At 38.9% G+C, this 21,127-nt stretch overlaps 1 protein-coding gene across 18 annotated transcripts in view; it reads left to right on the forward strand.

Moving 5' to 3' along the window:
• Positions 1-21,127, forward strand: part of Mpdz (multiple PDZ domain crumbs cell polarity complex component) — a 158,010-nt gene that overhangs the window by 84,846 nt on the left and 52,037 nt on the right. For 9 of the 18 annotated variants that reach the window (XM_013122071.3, XM_040757236.1, XM_013122077.3 and 6 more), the window contains 6 exons: positions 3,853-4,128; positions 4,377-4,500; positions 9,348-9,546; positions 12,566-12,607; positions 15,315-15,419; positions 18,135-18,227. In XM_013122071.3, coding sequence (XP_012977525.1) covers positions 3,853-4,128; positions 4,377-4,500; positions 9,348-9,546; positions 12,566-12,607; positions 15,315-15,419; positions 18,135-18,227 — 839 coding nt within the window. The remainder of the gene's footprint in view (positions 1-3,852; positions 4,129-4,376; positions 4,501-9,347; positions 9,547-12,565; positions 12,608-15,314; positions 15,420-18,134; positions 18,228-21,127) is intronic. The other 9 variants (XM_013122075.3, XM_013122081.3, XM_013122085.3 and 6 more) reach the window with 4 other exon arrangements.

Genomic DNA, 21,127 nt, shown 5'->3' on the forward strand with positions numbered 1-21,127 from the left:
GCCTGGAAATTGCGATGCAAGAGTTCTGCCTGCCACTGCTCCAACCTCAACCCTCAGTGCTGGGGTTAAGGCCTGTACCACAAAGTCTAGCCAGTCAAGACTTTAGCAGGAGGATTTAGAGTTCTAGGCCAGGAAAGATTTGCATAGTAAATTCCTGTCTCAAGAGACCCAGGAAATAAAAATAAATAAAAAGTATATTTTAGTATCAATTAGCTGTCACCATTGAACTTTTTTTTGGTTGATTTACGTTTCAATTTGGAAGATAATTTGAAAAATGTAATTTATTATATTTTCTTTATTGCTTAAACATGACAAATTGCTGTAATAATTGTTTTCCAAAATTAAATGTCAGATGATGCTTATTTAAAGGCTCAACATAGTTTCTGAAGAAATTCTTGCTTTAAAAAAATGACCTAAGAAAACAATTGGTAAAGATATTATAGCTATGTTATGTTCCCCGTTATCTATCTCCTATTACACCCACATTCTTAGCCTGTCACCAGCGATGAAACTGTCTGCCACGACTGACAGCTAGTTCTCCCGGAAATGTTGTGTGTTCTAGTACAGAGTGAAGTTGTGTTTGCTAAGATAAACCTCCCTATTCACTTAACACAGCAAGCACAACTAATGGATCCCATCATAATAAAAAGCAGCCAGGCATCCTGCACATCTCTGCTTCTGGCATTCTGTAGCATATGACCCTGCTGTGTCTATAGTTGCATCTGTTCTGGGATGGTTTTGATGAAGGGCATATGATTGGAAACTGTCTGAAGTACTTGAAGGCAGAAAACAACTGCAAAGGATAGTGGAGGAATTGCTGGCTATTAAGAAGGAAAGATGTTATCCTTACAACATGGGAGCCACATGAAAACAGTAAGGAAGAATGCAATTCAGAAAGTAGGAGAATGGCGGTAAGGTAGAGGCGGTAGGACTATAATGTGCAATGGGAATTCTCTGTTGCATTGCTATTGAAGCTGTCAGCAACCTCATTGTTTGGGTAATCTATATAAATCATTTTCCTGAAAATGGTGAATAGTACAAATAATAAAATCTCAGGGACAGATGTTGGGATTCAAGCTGAAGATCAGAAAAGTAAAGAATCCAGCCAGTGGTTCTGACCTCTGCCAAGGCTGAAATGTCTTCCCTGTGACTGGAAACTGCATTTCCCATGAGACCCTTTGCTTCTTTCTTAAATACTTCTATAGTGCTGGGATTAAAGACATGAACTCTGTTTCTCTTTTAGACTGATTCACTCCTGTGTAGCCCAGGGAGGTCTTAGACTGACAGAGATCCATCTGCCTCTGTCTACTGAGTCCTGGGATTAAAAACCTGTACCATCACTGCCTGACCTCTATGGCTTTTGTTTCCCGTTGCATTCTGAGTCCCAGGCAAGCTTTATTAAATCATACACAGTGTATCTCCACAGTAGCGTGGTAATGGGCAACCTTCAGTCTTGCATTAAGCTTAAGAGATACAGCTTTTCATTTATATTTGACCTTTTAACACCTTTTCAGTATGTCTCTACAACCTTATATGAACAATGCATGGACATTTTTGTCACACAGTTTCCAGTAAACCCCAGCTGACAAGGGTGGATAAGACTGCTTGTTCTGATAAAAAGCAGTTTTGATTATTTCTTTGAGGCATGCGTGAGATGATTTTTCTGGTAATTACTATAATTAATTTAGTAACTTTGAAACTTAGCAATCCTTTACTAAGTATGTTTTTCTTTTTTAACAACAAAATAACTGAAGTTGGATATAGGAGCCAACAGTCTATCTAGATTGTGCGGTGTCCAGACAGCCTCTTCCTATGCTTTCTTCCTAAGGATACCAATGATGATAAGTACTTCTGTGAGTGACCACCGCATCTGTTCTCTGTGCTAGGAATATCTGATAATTTAGAAAAGTGACAACTTAAATTGAAGACAGGAAGTACAGTAGATTGTTTCAAATGGTTAAGTTCCTAACAAAGGCGAGACCCACACCTGAAGTGGGTTCTGGATAATCTAAAATGTCAATTCTTTGTAAAGTAGAAGAAAAATCCTAGAACATGCCCCCACCCCCACCCCACAATGCCCCAAACGACATACTTGGTTTTGTAAAGAATTTCGTCATTATAAAATACTACACATGTAGACTCAGAATGCTGGTAAGCTACTTCCAGTACAGACTTAACATCCTGAAAATAAAAGTGACTGCATCGGGCAAAAGGGATGTGGAGAGAGAGCTCACATTCCAGATCTCATTTCCAAGCCAACAGAGGCTTGTACGCGTAGTTCACAGGCACCCCGCTGTCACTTTCTGAGAGAGAACACTGGAATAGATGAGCCATTGCTCTACGAGTTCAAGCTTGGTTTGGCTATACAACAGTGTGTTACATAAGTAACTGAGGTAGCTAAGATCTATTGGATATTCCCATGAAGTCAAGACTAGTTTTCAAAACTCTTCTCGTTCCCCCCTCAAAAGTCCTGTGCTCTAGTCTATTATTTTTACCCTTGAAATAGGTCAGAGGAACAGAGTGGACAGTGCTAAGTAAGAACTCTGCCAAAGCTTGTAGGAATTGTGAACCGGTCTCTGAACTGAGGCTTCTAGAGTGATAGTCAACCATTGCCTGTCAGCGATAATTATACCCGTGAGGAGAGTGGAGTGGCCTTTAAATAATGACCTCAATATGCAAAGAGACTGGAGAAAAGTCTAAATACCACTTAATGATGGTTCTGTTTAGACCTTAATATATCAAGTTTATGTGTGAGGATATATACATGCTTGCATGAATATTTTGCAAATGTATAAAAATGGGTGGATCAGTGTTTGACTCCAGACATATGTCCTGGGCAAGTAAATGGATGAATGCGCCACAAGTACAGACCTCTGTAGCCTGCTCTGTCCATAAGTAGCATATATTTGTACAAAATGAATTTTTTTATGTGTGAATGTATTCTTAAGACAGTTGCACTTTAAAAGTATTGAGAGTGCTTTGAATGCTGTTCCCAATACTGTACTTGCAGAGTGTGTACAGAGTCCGGAGTTTGATTCCCAGTGTCATAAGAAAGGAAACAGAAAGGTTGATAGGAGAATCTAAGGGAAACATATACTTCTTAACAGCAGTCTGTAAAGCAGATGCTTGCCCCAAGGGTGTAAATGCTAAAATATGTCTGTTGTGAGGCAACATGTGCATTCATATAGGTCTGTAGAATTTTAAACTTACAAGGAATTTTAGAAATGTTTTAGTAGGTAGCTGTTGAGAGATGTTCTTTTATATACGGATTGCTAATGATGGAAGCTAGATTTGAACATAGGTTTTAGGACTCTCTGCTATACTTGTTTGATCTTGTAGAACATGCAGATTTTCCTACAGTAATCTGAATTTCAAGACTTTCTATTCTTCTGAACGAATACCAATAATTATCTGTAAATAACTTGCTCCTGGAAGGTCCAGGCCCATGGCTGTTATACTTGGTACTTTCAATATACCACAGCTTCCAGCAAGTGTGATTTGGAAATATAAGCTGTTTGCTTCTCTGTGTATCTTTAACTTGGAATTGTTTTGTTTATAGCTAGCACTAAATATTGTATCTAAAATTGTCTTATATTTGACCTATTTTTCAAGTGTAACAGTAGAACATGGGATCCAAGATTTGTAAAAAATGTGATGGAAAACATTTATGAATTTTAAAAAACATGCAGGAAACATGCTCAGTGAGGAATTCATATTTGCAAGGCTTTAAAAGCAATGAATAAGTGTGGTTTATTTTTCAAAAAAGAGTAATTCACTAAAAATGGCTTGTAATAAATTGATATAACTCTTAAGTCTCAGTTTTGATGAGTAGCTTTGTCTCTCCATTGTCAGGATGTGACTGGAAGTTCTGACCTAGTGCGTGGTCTTCATTTGTCCCTGGAAGAACTCTATACACAGAACCTCCTGCAGAGACAGCAGGCTGCCTCTCCTCTCCCACATATGAGCGTGGCAGCTACCTCTGGTTCTGCCGTCTGTGACTATACACCTGCAAATGCTGCTGAACCAAAATATGAATGTGCAAACACAGTAGCATGGACTCACTCACAGGTACCAAGTGGCCTGTGCACCACAGAGCTTGCCCCTGCCCTGCCTACCGCAGCTCAAAAGGTACCATCTTGGAGCTAGCACCTGGTGATGTGATTAGGTTGGTGACGGGGGAGGGGGAGAGAGAAAAGGTATATCCTGAGACTCTTCTAGTTTTGAATGAGTACTTATGTGACTCTGAAGTGACCTATGAACTTGATTGATTGTAGGTTCTTGCTAAAGCAAACCTCATGGGGAGCATGGGCAATGTTGGAATGACCAATCCAAAGTCTAATTTTCCTTCCATGTGACTTTCATTTTCTTTCTTTTGGGGTCCCGAGTATTTAACTGAACAGAGCTCTCTGGCTTCTGATGCCGAGTCTGTCCCCCTGCAAAGCATGTCCCATGAAGCTTTCGAAAGGACAGTCACTATAGCAAAGGGCAGCTCCAGTCTGGGTAAGTTCCTTGTCTTCCCTGTAGCGCTGCTCCTTAGACCACAAGAGGACAGTAGATTTCAACCTCATTTTTATCTGCAGAGAATAGATGCTAGAAATGTTCTTGCTTCTTTTTATGTGCTCATTATTTTTTCGTGAAGTGGGAAGGGTTTGTTTATTTCATACTAGCTTACATCCCTTGTTCTCTTATTTCCAAGTATTCAAAAATCTCATTTATGTTCAAGCAAAAGTTACATGAATTGTGTGTGTGTGAAGTAGTAAATCAGAAAAGGAACTCTTTGAAAAGGAGAAGTCAGCAATTGGGATTCTATGTTCTTTGGGAAAGTAAATTATTACTTTCTTTGAATATTGCTAGTTATGCGAGCGTCAGATTGTATTTAATTTCTTTCATTCACTGATAGAAAGACTAACGACTGCCAGGTGTGCCACTACCAAAATATAAATGCAGGTGATTCATAGTCTCCGTTTGTCCCGGAATAACTCTACACACAGAATCTCCTGGGGGGATAGTAGGCTTTGCCTACTTCATAATCAGAAAACCTAAATGGCCCCAAATTTCTTGAGGCACTGAATCTTTGGTGACAGTTGGTAGAGCTGCTGGGACAGAGTGCACCTGTTCTTGCACTGAGAGAGGCAGCCTCTCTCTTCTTGGGACTGATGGAGGACCATCCATCAGAACCTCAAATGACCAAATGTACCGATTGTTAGCTCCCATCGAAGACTGTCTTCCTGCAGTGACCAACCAGCAAGCATCCTTTAAAAAGGTATCCCGCCCCTGGAGCTGCTTTCTGTTGGAAATCGAGACTCAGAAGCGACATTTCTAGAACCCCCCAAACTCTCCTAGATTTTGTTCTGTTTGGTGTTAACTGGATAATGTACCAATACCAGCTGATAGGAGAATTGTAGACTAGGATGTGTTTTGCTGTACTACATATAATTGCATAGGAAAAAAATGATTTGAAAAAGGAAATGAAAAAATTGCACGAGTCACATGATTTTATTTATATTCTTATTCATAAGATAAATGTATATTAAATAGGGTATATAATTTAAATCAAACATATTACATGTAAATATAATCAATAGAATATTAAATATTCATATTATACATGCATATTAAATTCAGTGATTTGCTTTGGCTCTGGGATCTTCTTCAACTCACCGGTCTTAAGATAAGTTTTACTGTCATCTATTCAGCTCTGACTGCTGCCCAGCAGAGTGTTGAAAGCCAGGTGGTGGTCTCACTTTGTAGGATATTGGTGAGAGTTCTCAGCAAGTTCTATACTTCATATTTTGGGTTGTGGCAAATGTAAGATTCCCCATCCTTGCAGCAGATTTGGATGCCGCTGTGCATTGTGGATCTCTGAGAAATGGTAATGGAATGTAACATGGTGACTTTTACAGAAATGCAGGAGCCTTTTTATTATTAAACAACTCGTGCTAGAGAAACCGCATTTAGAAAACACTGTGGAAATGTATTTACTCCACCACCAAACAGTTTGAAGCCTATTTTGTTGGCTGCTGAAATAGTTAGACCTGCTTGTTTCTTGGTTATAGTTGCTTGGAATAACTTTCCATCCTTTTGTTCAAAAGTGATATAAATATCTAGAGGTGAGTTATATTATTGAAGGCAGAAGAAAAAGCAAATTCTGTTATGTTTTCAAATCTAGTCCAATAGTCTGTTCTTTTCCTGCTAGCTAGAGTTGTTATTGAAAGATGGATGCAAGTCCCATCTTTTCTGTGGCATTTTCTTATATCTCTTTTTATTAACTGTCCAAGTATTGTTTATTTATTATTTTTGGCATCTTTGATGTTTTTATTCTTTTCTCGAGGAAGTTTTCCTTCCAGCATCTCCTGTAGAGCTGGGTTAGTGGTCATAAATTCCTGGTCTATATATATCTGGAAAGTTTTTTATTTCTCTCTCAATTTTAATAGGTAGTTTTCCTGAGTATAGTAGACTGTTGGCAGTTGTGGTTGTTCGGAGATTAATTTGCATATTTCCAGGTCTTTCTGGCATTCAATCAAATGACCTGGTGTTATCCTAATATGTTTGCCTGTTTAGTGGCTTGACCCTTTTGTCTTGCAGTTTTCAATATTATTTTTGTCTGATTTTAGCATTTTAACTATAAGACAGTGGATTTCTTATATCCAGGCCTGTGGTACTGGAATGTAAATATTACAGGGAACATAATCAGAAATACTTCAAAATTATATGATTTGATATAGTTGATATTCATACTTAGATAGATAATAAAATATATTTTATGATGAAAATAGCCTAACAATGACTTTTTTACTTTTGTCAAAGTTTCTATTTAATATTCTATTTAATAAAATCATTATGGTATGATTTATATCTATAATCCTAGCACTTGGGAGGCAGAGACAGGTGAATTGCTGCAAGTTCAAGGATAGCTTGGTCTACATGCCAAGTTCCTGGCTAATCAGAATTGTAGAGTCAAACCCTGTCTCAAACCAAAACAAAATGACAACAAACCAATAAAAAGTTCCAAGTGTGGTGGCTCTCGGCCTTTAATACCAGCATGTTGATCCCAGTACTGGGAGGGGGCAGAGGCAGGAAGAGCTCTCTGAAGTCAATTTATTCTACATAGTGAGTCCAAGTCTACCGTAGCTATATAGTGAAACTGTGTTTTAAAATAACAATAACAACAACATCAACAAAACCTCTCAAGTAACAAGAAGAGGAAAAAAAACCAAGAAAAATACTTGATGGCTTTTTATCTATATCCTGTCTTGTTTATCCATAAAAACTTGTTTGAAAAGAAAATATTACCACTGTACTAAAGTGAATTACATTGTAGTTGAAATGTTTTAAATATAAATTTAGAGGTTTTATGTGGGAATAGGGTACGGATAAGCCGTTGAGGTAACAGTAATTCAAATAGCATACATGGAATGGCTGCCTGGAGAAAGTGATGCAGAAACGTTAGAATGAATTATTTGTGTAAGAACATACTGCAAATAGAGTATCAACTAAAGAGAGAAACAGGAAGAGGTTAATTATATATATGAGAGAAGGCAGCCATGCTATGACTGGAACTCAAGGGCCCAGGACGATGTGATAGAAGGGAAGGACACAAGTTTCAAGAACAGGTCTCCTGTGTTCTCTGGACTCTACCTGAGAGGTATGTTATGTCTTAGTAAACTGTTGCAGGGCTTCATGCAGAGTACACATAGGCTATGATTTTCTCTTTTGAATTGCTTTTCTACTGTGAGTACAGTGCATTGGAATGGACAATATCAGAAAGCAGATGACTACTTGAGGGGCCGCAAAATTATAAGCAAGAGGTAGTAATGGCTTGATCCAGGTATTATGTAGAAGTGCAGAAAAGCAAAGATTCAAGGTAATATTTAGAGATAGAAATGGTAGGTCTTAGGGATGTAATAAGTCTAGGGGGGAGATGTCAGATAGTAACCAGAACAACTCCAGGACTGGGGAGATGGTTAAACTGATGAAACATACCAATCAAGTGTGAGGGCCTTGGTTGAGATCATCAGAGCCTACATTAAAGGTCACATGGGTGTTATAGGGTGTAATCCCAGCTATGATGAGATGGCAGACAGAAATAAGTAGTGTCCTGTAGCTTGCAAGCCAGCTAGCCTACTATACCTGGTGAAGTTCCAGACCAATGAAGGACTTTGTCTCAGACGATCAAGATATTGAAGATGCCCGAGGAGCATCACCCAAGGTTGTCCTCTGACATCCACACATACTTGTACACACATGCACCACAGGCCCACACACATGTACACACATACACACACACCACCACCACCACAACCACCAGTACACACACCAATATGCATACAAAGAATGACTTTGGAGGATACTATGATAGGAGGGCAACACCTTTTATCAAGAAAGGGAAGAAAGTAGAAATGAGAGGAAGTGAAAATTAAAAGTTATACAGCACTATAATGACTAAGATTTCATTTTTTCTTGATATGAAATCCAAGCAGTATGTGAAGACAGTATCTAATGCCAACACTGGGACCTGAATAGAGTTCAGAGACAGAAATGAAGTGGATGAGAATTCCATTTTTCTTGGTTTGGGTCAATAGACACCATTCAAACACAGGGCAGGCTCTGGGGTCAAGACTTTATCCTAGACTGCAGGATGTTGGGAGATCTGTTTTCTGTGTTTTGTATCTCAAGAAACCTGTGTCAGATTCTTCACATAGCATCCACCTGCTATACAGACAAAGATGAATGAGTGAACTAGACCTAAGGTAGTAACTCTCCTCTTAACCTATCCATTTGGAGTCTTGTCTTTATTATGTTACATGTAAAGATATAAACAGCTGTTAGAAAACTAGTCTGATACCATATGGTATTTTCTCTAAGAGAATGTGTATCTTGAAAGGTAGACCACATCAAATGCTGTAAATTACCATGAGTTTTGAAGTGTAAATTGTTTTAAGGTTTTACGCATTAAGCATGGAATATTTTATCTCTACACAATTTCACTAACATCTTAAATCACTTGAGAATATTTTATTATGGGCCAGCAAGATGACTCAACAGGTAAAAATGACTGCCATGCATGCTTGATGACCTAAGTCAGTCCCTGGAAACAATAGCAGATAAAAAGCAGTGACCAAAAAGTTGCCTTCTGGTGTCCACATGTACACCATGGTGCACTCACATACATATCACACAAACACAACTATGACTGACAAAATAAATTAAAAAAATATTTTAGAAAAACTTAGTAATGAAGACCATGACTCATACTCTTTTATCTACAAAGTCATAAGTGAATGCTAAATTCCAGTGAGTTTGAAAACATGTCTATGGTCCTTGTCAGCACTCTGTTCTTCCTACAGGGATGACAGTCAGTGCTAACAAAGATGGCCTTGGAGTGATTGTCCGAAGCATTATTCATGGAGGTGCCATCAGTCGGGATGGCCGGATTGCTGTTGGCGACTGCATTTTGTCCATTAATGAAGAATCAACCATCAGTTTAACCAATGCCCAGGCACGAGCCATGTTGAGAAGACATTCTCTTATTGGACCTGACATAAAGTAAGTGTCATCTGGACCCATTTTTCTTGGAGAATTCATGAATTTCATCTTATTAATAAGACTATTTTTTCTTATTAGTAAGTACATATTTCTATGTAGTGCACAGAATTATCATGTTCATTTCATGTAAACCCATTTCATGTAAACTTTTGATTAGTTCTTGATTCTGGATAAAGTATAGCTAAGATTGTGACACTTGAATTTACTAACAGTGCAACATTATGTTGGATTTTGCTTTTCTGGTGTCTCTATAAGAACCCTAGCTTTGAGAGATATCCCATGTTTCATACATATTATAATCTCACACAGGCTCATGGGGGGCTCCAACTCTCAGTGTAAAGAAGCAGTTACTCCTGAAGTACCCCATATGATTCCTAGAACCAAGCTAGGCCTCAAGGTGCCAGGTATAAAGAAGACCAAAGAGCACAAGGCATGTCAACCAGCACCTTTCTTGTTCTCCTTGTGCCCATGGAGATTCACTGATCTGTGTGGTAACTTCTGCTTATAGACCCTATATCTTATCTTGCCAGGAAGGGCTTGAATTTCCCTACAAGTCTAGAATGTTCTAAAATCACATCAAATGGTTCAGTTTTTAGCTCATTGGGTGTTCCTTGAGGCAGCATAAAATGCAGCTCAGTCTTTATTGCCACGTCTCACCAATGTGACTCTCCCTTCTAACATTCATCATTGAATATTCTTGTTTATTGTGCAAGGGATCAAAGGGGAAGGCTGCTTACCTTAGATCGGTAGTGATTGCTCATGTTGGGGCACTTTTCTATAATATTTTGCCAGTGGCATTCCATTGCAGAATATGCATTGATAGACTATACAGATCATGTGGTTTCTACTCTGCCATTTTTAAGCAGGAGCACATCCCGTTGCAAACAGTTCCTGCTGTCTTACATAGAAGGGCTGTTACTCAGTGTTGCTCAGACAGAACTTTAACTCATGCTTTCATATTCTTCATGCCCTTTTGACTTTACTATATAGTGGATCTGCTTTGCTTTTTAGTGGAAAAAATCTTCACATCATGTGTCTGTTTCTTAATTGTCTTTTAGTGATAAGATTACAGGAGAGCATTATTTAAAAAGTCAGTCTTTAGGGTACAAAAGTGGAGAAACTTTTCAGTTTATTCTTTATTGTTTGTGGGAAGTCCTTCCTTTTGCTTAAAGGCAAATGATGTAGAGCACAAGGAAATTGTTTGTTGCAGGGTATTTAGCTTACATGATTGGGTGTGGTATGGAATGCAAATGGCCTGGGGAATGGACATTCAGTTCTTGTTTAGTGATGCTTGTGTTAGGCACTTGCAGCATCAGAACCCATGCTTGGTACTGGAATTCTCCCTAAATGATTGTTGAAATTCAAAAGTATCTCAAAGCATACATTCAGCGTCTAGCTAATTGCAGAGAAGTTTTGAGTACATTTAAAGTCTCGATATCGCTTCCCCCATTTCTTGTGATTTGTATTATGTCTCTGCTTTTCCCCCTCACTTGCATACCCATCCAGAAATCCCAATTCTCTTATAACTTTGAAAGATATCTAGAGGGCTGACTTCCTCAACATGGTATCACATCTCAGAAGTCAAAACATGCTGCGGCATTTACATGTAAAACTGGAAGAAAAAGAAAATCTGCCATCATCTTCAGTAATTAACTAGTTAGTATTACACACCCACCCACCCACCCCCACACACAGTGTATTCCTCATACGCTAGTTAGTCATTTTCACACACTTACATGAGTGTAAGTGTTCATACACACACTAGTAATTCTTTCTTAAAATACATGTCCGTATTTCTTCCACACACGCCAGGCAATCTTTCTCTGTTACACAAACATGTCAATCTTTCACACAGATATACTAGACAGACTTCCTCTTAAGCACATACATGCTAATTAGTCCTAAACACACACTTCATCCTCATTCTCCTCTGCACCCGCATACCAGCATCCTCACAAAATACACCATCTCTTTGTAAAGGTTCACCGATGCTGACTCAGATGACTGTAAATGAACTTATTGAGCACGTGGTAGAAATTCAGTTCATTCTTCCACAATTCTTTTGCAGAAACATGAAACGCTGTGCGAAATACACTGAACAGGGCTGGTTAACAGTGTTCTCTGGGTTTTCTCTGAAGAGTTTTTGGCCCTGTCCCTTTTCTATCACTTCCGTTTCATGAAGCAGGACTTCAGAGCTACCTTGGAGTCACTGTGGCAGTCCTCCCAACTGGAAGTCCAGTTGTTCCTTTACTCTGAGTGGAACCATATCACTGCCTCTGGGCAATTAAGCTTTGTAGTCATTGCCTGGCTCTAAGCTCTGTCTAATCAATTTCCATATATTGCTTATTAATGGGGAGTGCTGGAAACTGTAAAAAAGGAATCAAAGATTCTGGCTCAGCTGCACAACTGGGCCATAGGGAAAGGATTGCTTGTTGAGACAGAGCATGCCCTCCCCTCTCTCCCCTTCAGGATAGATAACTATGAAGTTTGTGTGCATTCAGACATGCCTAAGAGATAATCCGAGTTTCCGGAGTTCAAGAACAGCCAGTTAAGTTCCAGGCCTCCTTGTTTCCCGTGGAAAGCCAGATGTGAAGCCTCACCAGAGCGCATCCTGTTTCTTTTCACTCTACCTTGCCAGGAGCTCTTACACATTTCTGTAATAATAGCCAGGCTTTTGTGCTTAGCAGCAGCTGTTTATAACATCTGCCAGATAATTATTGAGCTGAATCAGAATTCACCTGCCTTAACCCAGTGTGTGGGATGAATTCCTGATCAAGGAATAAAAGATTGATTGCAGTTACATTTTTCCATGCTTGTTAATAATCACTGCTATAGACACCAGGAAAGAGCAGATGCTTTCCTGGGGGAGGTGTAGATGAGAGGGAGGTGGGAAGGGGGGAAAATATCCAGGAGCACCCACTTTTAACTACATATGTATGCGTCTCACATTCAGCACGAGACATTGACATTTGTTAACACCATTGTAAAAAGATGCCGCGGTGTATGCTTCACATTCTAGATTCTCTGCAGCACCTGCTGACGATCGAGCCCCCTTTTATGTGTGAGTATCGGTGACTCAAAAGCTCATTATGGCTGTGTGTTATAACTTGTCTGTGAAAACCATTTCATGCTTTTGTAACATCCCAGTGCAGGAATAGATCCAGATTATATTCAGTGTGTACAGTTTGGCTTTTTCTTCGTTTCTTCGTTTAGAAGAACATAAATTCCAGCAAGCTATGCAGTTGCTACATTCTCTCATTGCAGTGATGGTTGTGAACTCATTCGGAAATCCTTTTTGTCAGCCACTAAGCTCCCAGGCTCCTTTGTGAGGCTGATCCTGTCTGCATGTGCAGGCGTGGTCTCCAGATTAGTGGCTCTTATTACATGTCAGCATCACTCAAAGTGAGCGTCTTTTCTTCCACTCCGTGTGTAACCATAGGTTAGGTTACATCGAAGGTTTTAACGCAGCTCCCAAATGGTCTGCTTCATTGCGTCTCTGCAGCCTGTCACTCAGCTTTGCCGTCTTTTGGCTCACTCCTATGGAGGTTATGGCTTGTGTGATTGATTGATCACGTGCTGGAGCTGTTCTGCATGTGTGCTGTGGCATCGTGGGATGCATGTTATGGTGGTCTCTGTCAATGCTGGACTGAATGACCATGACAGCGGCTTCCTTTGTTTCTCCTTGTTAACAAAATATCAAGAAAATATTTCTAAAACCCTCCTTTATTACTTTATGATAGAAGTAAATATAGACAGCAACTCATGAATGCTGCTTGGGGTTTAAAGCTGGCTAACAAAACAGGTGATGCTTGTTAGTAGTGTTAGTGTTTTCATGTCCTACTCTGCCCACATAGTTTCTCTTGGTTTTAACTTAAGAGATCATTTATATGACCTGTCTCTAATTTTAGAATTAATATGTTTTCATTAAAATCCTTTTAGCCTTTCGATTTTATGTTAATTTTCATATATAAAATACAATAGGATTTTCTTGATACATAATACTGCATGTTTTTGACTCATAGAATCTGGAGGGAAAACAGCAAATCTCCTCTTCGGTATTTTTATAACACCTTAAAGAAGTTTTTTTGTTGTTGTTTTGTTTTTAAATAGATGAATAAATTAAGCTGGCCCAGTGGAAAAGGCAAGCTTTCACCCTGCCTAAGGACATTTTCCTAACTGGTGTTTTCTACTCTTCATAGTTTAGTCCAAGGAGGAGATTCTAGGGGGATTGGGTCTTCTTTTGGTGGGCCGACAGTGGTGTCACAAGCTGTATTCTGAGAGAACCCTGGCTCATTGTCTGTGGTGACAGTTAGCTTATTTCTACTGCATAAAAGACATGGCAGACAGACTTTGATGATTCCCCATAGAAGGCCTCACCCTTTCTGTGGAGCAGAAGAGGGATGGGAAGGGGTCCGTGGGGGTCATGGAGAATGGAAGGGAGAGGGAAAAAGGTGACATGCTTGTGGTTGAGGGTTTCAAGGTTCAGCAGTGTTGTCTCACTTCAGAGCACATAAAACCCATGAGACTGCACTTTCGAGACATGAAAGAGGGAATATCGTTATGGTGTCATCGATATGTTTGAAATATATCCTTCTAACTCCAAAGTCGTGAATCAGTGGGATTTTTATTTTCTTACAACATGAAAGATTGTTGTTACATCATTACCCTCCAGGTCCAGGATTTTTTGAACTCATCTTAATGGTTGTATTATTGGTTTAAGAATCTTTGTAAGTTCTATATTGAGCAGGTTTTAGACATACTCTCTTTTCCTAGTTGCACAAACATGTCTGCTCTACTGACATCAGGTACAATATTTCTCTTAAGTAGTAATTAATTTGAGGGTCTTGACCAACTTACTTACAAATTTTACCAGCAGTGTAACTAGCCTTCATCATAGCCATGTTGGTTTCTAACACCATTGCTGTATTACCCATCCAGTGCAATGTCTCCCACATGATGAGTACTAAGATGCTACTCGGTGAATTTATTAGTTGGCTTCCAAATATAGCCAAATTTCTTTGAGGAAAAATAAAGATAAAAGAAGTTTCTTCACATTAATGAACCTTTCCATAAACTTAAATATGTTAGCTTCAGGCTTCAGGTTTTCAAGTTTATAATTTAACAGAGCTCACTCAATCATTGATTATGCTAATTAATACCTACAATAGACTGTTTATTATGAACAACAGTAAGTTCTAGATATTTAGTACTTAATAAAGTAAACCTAATTCATTTCTGCTAGGGAATGTATCTTATGACAAAAATAATTAATATTAATGTGGATATATGTTTATGTGCATATTTATTTTTCGGTACTAGTGATGAACCTAGGTCCTGGGCATGTTAAGCAAATATTTTACAAGTTTTACAATATCTATAAGCATATTCACATTTATTCATTCACTCATTATTGTAGTAAAGGGAGCAAACACAGAACTTTTTACTAGAAGCATTCTGTTCTTGAACTACCTCCTTAGCTCTCTTACTGAATTTTACAGCTTACTAATTTCAAAAACAATTACATTGGTTTTCTCATTTGGAGAGAATAATAATTCTACTTTCTTCCCTTTGTGGTTGCTAATAAATTATTAGTTTATCAGTAGCATTTACAACTTTTATTTCCGTTGTTGTATATTTTGCCTTTTGAATTTTGGATTGCCTATTGAGTATTCTCATTCCACACATCATATGCAGTGTAGCGATGAATGGGCTTTCCTAACAAGCAGAACTCCTTTCCCTTTGTTTTCATGGAATGTGTTTATTTTCAGAATTACTTATGTGCCTGCAGAACACTTGGAAGAGTTCAGAGTAAGTTTTGGTCAACAATCTGGAGGAATAATGGCACTGGATATTTTTTCTTCATACACTGGCAGGTGAGTAAGTAAGCTTACTACAAAACAATCAATGATGCAGAAAGGTTTTAAAAAATAAGTCTCCCTTTGTCTCGGTTACTCAAGTAATTGTCATTTGGAATTGAAAATTTAGGAAATGTATAAATATTCAAATCAATAAATTAAAACAATCTTTTATTTCACCCACCTAACATAGCACTTTTAACATTAAGTTTTAGTAATTCCTCCCATGTTATTATTTCATTAATTTCCTGAATCACACATTTACTGTGGTTTTATATAATGTTTTCACTTTTCCTAAAAATCTCAAATAACTCAATCAGAAACCATTTTTAGCAAATATATTTATTCTTTTTGGAGGCTCTAGGTTCAGAATCTTGATAATATAGGGATATTAAGAAACCATGCTTAGTTTTTCTTAAGCCTCTTGGTAGTATGTTAAGAACCTTTCAATAACAGAGTATTCTTCAGTCTTACAGGAAGACAGAATTGGGGCTTGTTGGTACTACTGATTGAGTTCACAGCAGGAGAGAAATGTCAGAGTGCTTTCTCTGGAAGTATGTTCTGTGGGTTGATTTTTGCAGTTACACTGACAGTTGGATACCAGATTCCTCATAAGCATACTGTAGAGCATAGAGCTTCACAAACATTTGGAGGTCTTCTCAGAAGAATCCTACATCCACAGAGGGTGTCAGAACACTCTGGTTCCCAGAGGCCCTGAAAGAATTATGCTGTTGTGCCATTGCTTGCTCTACAAATCATATAAAACCACAGAGTGTAGAGAGTAGTTGGGAATGGAAAGACATGATCTGTGCTTAATAAAGAAAAAGAAAATTACAGTTCTTTGTGCCTCATGACATGTACGGTAGGAGTACCCCACCCTCTACAAAAGTTGGCCCAAGTACATTCCAGAATTCCTTTGTCAAACTTAATAGCATGGGTTGATTGTAGTTTCCCAGTGTTTCCTATCAAAATGGGAAAGTAATCTTTCTTTTGTCCAAATAGAGGACCAGTTAACATCTTAGAAAGTTCATGGGCCTTAAAGCATTAAAAATTTTTAGAAAGAAAGCTACTTTCATCCTCTTTCCTCTCAGCATAGAGAGGAAATGGCCTGGTTGCCCAATCTAGTGATTAGCTGTTTCTTTGCAAAGAAAGCATATTTGTTATTAACATCAGGATGCCTACAGGAGCCAGTCTATATCTTACAGAGGAGGATTGTGCAACAGCTACAGTATAACTTCCTGGAGTTCCACAGCTAGTTTCAAAGCCAAACTTAGGACATAATCAGTCAAACTCTGAGATCTTGACCATTGCATTCAAAGGAATAATTGTACAAACCCTTAAAACAAAGAGTAAGCCCTAGGTGGCCTCAGTTCTATCCTTACTGCTTTGCACTGTGATTTTTGTCCCATGACATTAGTGGCATTTAGATGCACTAACACAGGTAGTGGTTATGTCTTTCATTGGCAACACTAAGTCACAGGGAGAAAGCAATTAATTACTTGCTTGGCTGCCTGAGTAGAGAAAGAATTGTTCTATTTTGATCTAAGGAGGAGATGACATCGTAGTACCTGAAACCACATGCCAAGATAGAGAACAAATACTGGCCATATCTAGAAGAGCATGTATGAGTTAGTGAAAGGACTCAACATTGTAGAGTCATTTGAAGAAGCTGGGGCCTGTGTATCGAAGGATGAAGACTGTCTGCTCTTGGCTCAAATGACAGGTCTGCAGTACAGTGTGACCAAGATCACTTATTCATAGCACATATGTAGATCCCAGCCTCGGCCTTAGCGCAGAGAACCTACCCCTGTTCTATGGCTGTCTGTAGCTGTTACAGCAGCTGCTCACATTCTCACTGTCTCCTAAACCTACCCTTCCCTTCATCTCCTTTCATCTCTTTGACTTACATTTCTCTGGATCCTTACCAGAAGACTTGGACTGTTTTTCAGTCAACTCCTTGACATCTCTTTTGAAATACACCTCCTGGAGCTGTTGCTAACCCTCCTGGACCATTGTCAGGGTTAGACTCTGGAAAGCACAGCTTTTCCCACATCTATCTTCTTCCGTTTACATAAGAGGGGACTTCAATGGCAGAATAGCCGGTAGGGCCTGAGACAGGTAAATGTCATTTTAACAGTGTTTAAACAAGGTTGGACCTTTCAAGTCAAAGGAAAGAATGTCCACGGAGAGCCTGGACCTGGCTTTGCCAGCACTGTGAACCATGTTTAAGTGCAGATCTACTGAGACACCTAACTTCCCAAATCTGAAGATCACATAGTTTAAATGAGTTCATGATTCATACCAGTGAGCAATGGCTATAATTTGAATACAAGTTTTCTTTTGATTTACAGGTTCTATAAAATCAACTGATGATGAATTCCTTCAGGCCAGAGAAACCTTCGCTGAATAAATTCCCTTTAGAATTCCAGGATTTGTTGCAATTTCCCCCATTCCTTTCCTCTACTCTCCTTTATTCTGTCACATTTAATCAACAAATGGGCCAGGCAAGACGTTGTGTGCAGCTGACTTTAGTGTAAAGTTGTTATTTGTTTCCTTAGGTTTTTTCGTTTGTTTCAGGTTTTTTGTTTCGTTTTGTTTTGTATGCTAAGAAATGTTATAAATTTGTAGGTCAGCGACAGTGGAACTTCAGATAGCTCTGCTTTTTAAACTAACAGTTAAGTACATTCACGACAGTGTTGCTCAGAATTCTCACTGTCTATTTCCTTAAACCAGAGACATTCCAGAACTCCCAGAGCGGGAAGAAGGAGAGGGGGAAGAAAGTGAGCTGCAGAATGCTGCTTACAGCAGCTGGAGCCAGCCCCGGAGGTGAGGGCCACTTCTGTGGTCACCCGTTCAGTGAGTGTGTGTGTTTACAGGAGAGAGAAGTGTGTGCGCTCCAAAGACTGGTCTACAGCTCACTTCCTATGGCACCAGACACTTCTTTTAAGCACTGTTAATTCTTTATTTCTTCATATGAACATTAGAGAAAGTAATGTTTATCACACAGGGGTAAAATGAACCTGTATGCAAGGATCTGTAGTCGACATTAAAGACAATTACCTAGAGAAAAGTATGGACAGGTAGTTGGAATTAATACATTTTGAATAGTTTTAGGTATAGTGCCAAATGTTCATTTGCATTTTAACATTATGTTTGTTTACATGATTAGCATGCTTACATTTCAAATTATATTTAAGTGTAATATCATATATATGTAAACACATTGTTTTATGTTTTGCAAACATATATAGATGTGTGTGTGTGAGACAGCTATTAAATGTGAAAGAGAGATAAAAATATGAGCAAAGAACTTTGCTGTCACAGGCTGAGTTTGTCAAAGCCTTACTCTTCCTGGCACTGGTTCCTTGGTAACAAGGAAGACTGACCTTGAACATGCTCAGACAGGGCACTGCATCCTGAGGACACATTAACATGCTCACACGCTTGTGCTGAGTCTTGTCAGCTTCTATGGAATAGGAGTCACCGAGTCTTAGCAACCAGGGAGTAAGTCTGAGACATAAATTCTGCCTCTGAGGAAGATCGGATGTCCTTGCCCAGGCAAGATCTATATGAAGCATAAAGCAACATGGGATATTAATATCAGTAATCATGGCTCAGCCCCTTCAGACAGCCCTGAAGGTTCATACCACATAGCCTTACATTTTGATGATGCCTGTTCACAAAGAACCTGTGGTCATGCATTTCAAAATACAGAAAAGACTAAACATCTCCAGCCATCTAAAGGAAACTTTCAGTTTGAATTTCCGCAATAGCCAATTAGCTTACTGTCTCTGTTACAGCATTATCCACAGTGAGAAAAGGATATATGTGAAAGATCTTTGACAAATAATCTATTTCAAGTTGTTACATGTTTTATTCATTTATATTAATAGGTAGAGAAATAGATTAAAGTTATTCTAGAGTTGGTTGTCACAGGTAAATTTTTTTGGAAAAAGTAATAACAATAGGAAAGGTAAGTTGGCTTAGTTTTAATCTCACACTGATAAGAAAAATAGGCAGTGTGCAAATGGTTGGAGGCGGTGTGAACTGAATTTGGGTCCGTTTACTTGTATACAAGTTTCTTAATTTGTAAAGTTCTTAACTTGTATAATTGGGTTAGTTATGGAGTCTTTTAAATTTGGAGGAAGAATCAGTAAGTTCTGCATCTAAAAGCCCCAGCATGGCAGAGGGAAGTCCTCAGTAGTACCTGGTCCAGTCTGTGTGTCTATCCCGAGTAGCTAAACAAAAGGCAGGTGTTCCAGAAAAAACAAGCCCACCTCCTTGGGACTGGACAGTTTGTATCCTTTGCTCCTCAGTTTTGTCTTCCCATCAGCCTAAGCATTCCTTCTGTGGTGGTGACTTACACAGAAAAAAAGTGTCTAAGGCTTCCTCAGAGGCTTTTTCAACAGGACACTTTGCTTCTATATACACTTCTGTGTAGAGGCACTAAAGTACTCCAGGGGAATGTTCGTATATGACATTTAAGAGGCACACCAGCACAGCCAGAGCTTTCTGGAAATGAGGGCCTACTTCCCAGTATTGGAAACACAAAATCAACGGAGATTTGTTTAGAAATAGAGTATATCTGTTAGTTAAGGATGGTAAAATGGGCCTGATGAAAGGGCTCAGTGGTAAAGGTGCTTGCTGCACAAACCAAATGGCCTGAGTTTAGTCCCCAGAGCATACAAAGTGGGGCAAGGGAGAACCAACTCCACAAAGTTGTCCTGTGGCTTCCACACCCAGGTCATGGCACACATGCCTCTGCTCATACATCATATCCACACAATCACAATGAAAAAAAATATAAAGTAGGTGTGAGTACACTGGATTTTTGTTAGTGATTTTCACGTATATGATTTTCCAGCTTGCTCACAGTATTATGCTGTGTTTTGGAGATTCATGTTATACTCACTACTTAAGATCTGATTCAGGCCACAGCTGATATTCCAGTGGCTTATAGTATGTTGTTACACTAATTCTGTGCAGTAAATGTGTATTTCTTATGTGTGTCTGAATCTTACTTAGAGTATGTATGTATCCAGAAGTAGAATTACTGACTTACAGATTTACATGCATTTTAAAGTTTATTTGGATTTATTTTGTTTCTTCTTTATGGTGGTCATAACAGCTTCCACTTCTATTTCAATATATGATTGTATCTATCCCAGATGACATGTGTAACATTTTTTTAAAGTGTTCCATCAATGGATAGAAAATGTTACCTTGTGTTTACACACTTCAGGTTTGAGGAGTTGGGTGCATACATGCTCAATTGTCATACAGATAGAATAGTATACTTCCTGCAATCCCTGTGAAAACCACTACCATCATGATTGTTACCTTCATCATCATAGATTTATTTGCTGCTTACTCTATGTTCTATACCAAAGCTTTTGTTTTGCAATTATATATTAACAATTAATTCCACAGAAGACTATCTTATTGGAGACTTTTATTGGCTTCATTTCACAGCCGAGATAAACAAGACAAAGAGACTCAGTAGGTTGCCCCGTGTCACGTGATTAAGGAGGAGAAGAGCAGGGCTGGAGTCCAAGGACTCTGCTCACACAACCCAGCTGTCTGGTCCCAGAGCCAGAACGTGCTCTGCAAAGTGCTTCTTGACAGGTGTCCTTCTTTCCCAGGGACACTCACCACGCTGTGTCTAATGACTGGGCAGCCTAGCCCCATGCCTGTGTGATCATTTGACTGTTGTCTGCATTGTTTAA

This window comes from Mesocricetus auratus, unplaced genomic scaffold (genome assembly GCF_017639785.1).
Source record: "Mesocricetus auratus isolate SY011 unplaced genomic scaffold, BCM_Maur_2.0 Super-Scaffold_100014, whole genome shotgun sequence".
Classification (NCBI taxonomy): domain Eukaryota; kingdom Metazoa; phylum Chordata; class Mammalia; order Rodentia; family Cricetidae; genus Mesocricetus; species Mesocricetus auratus.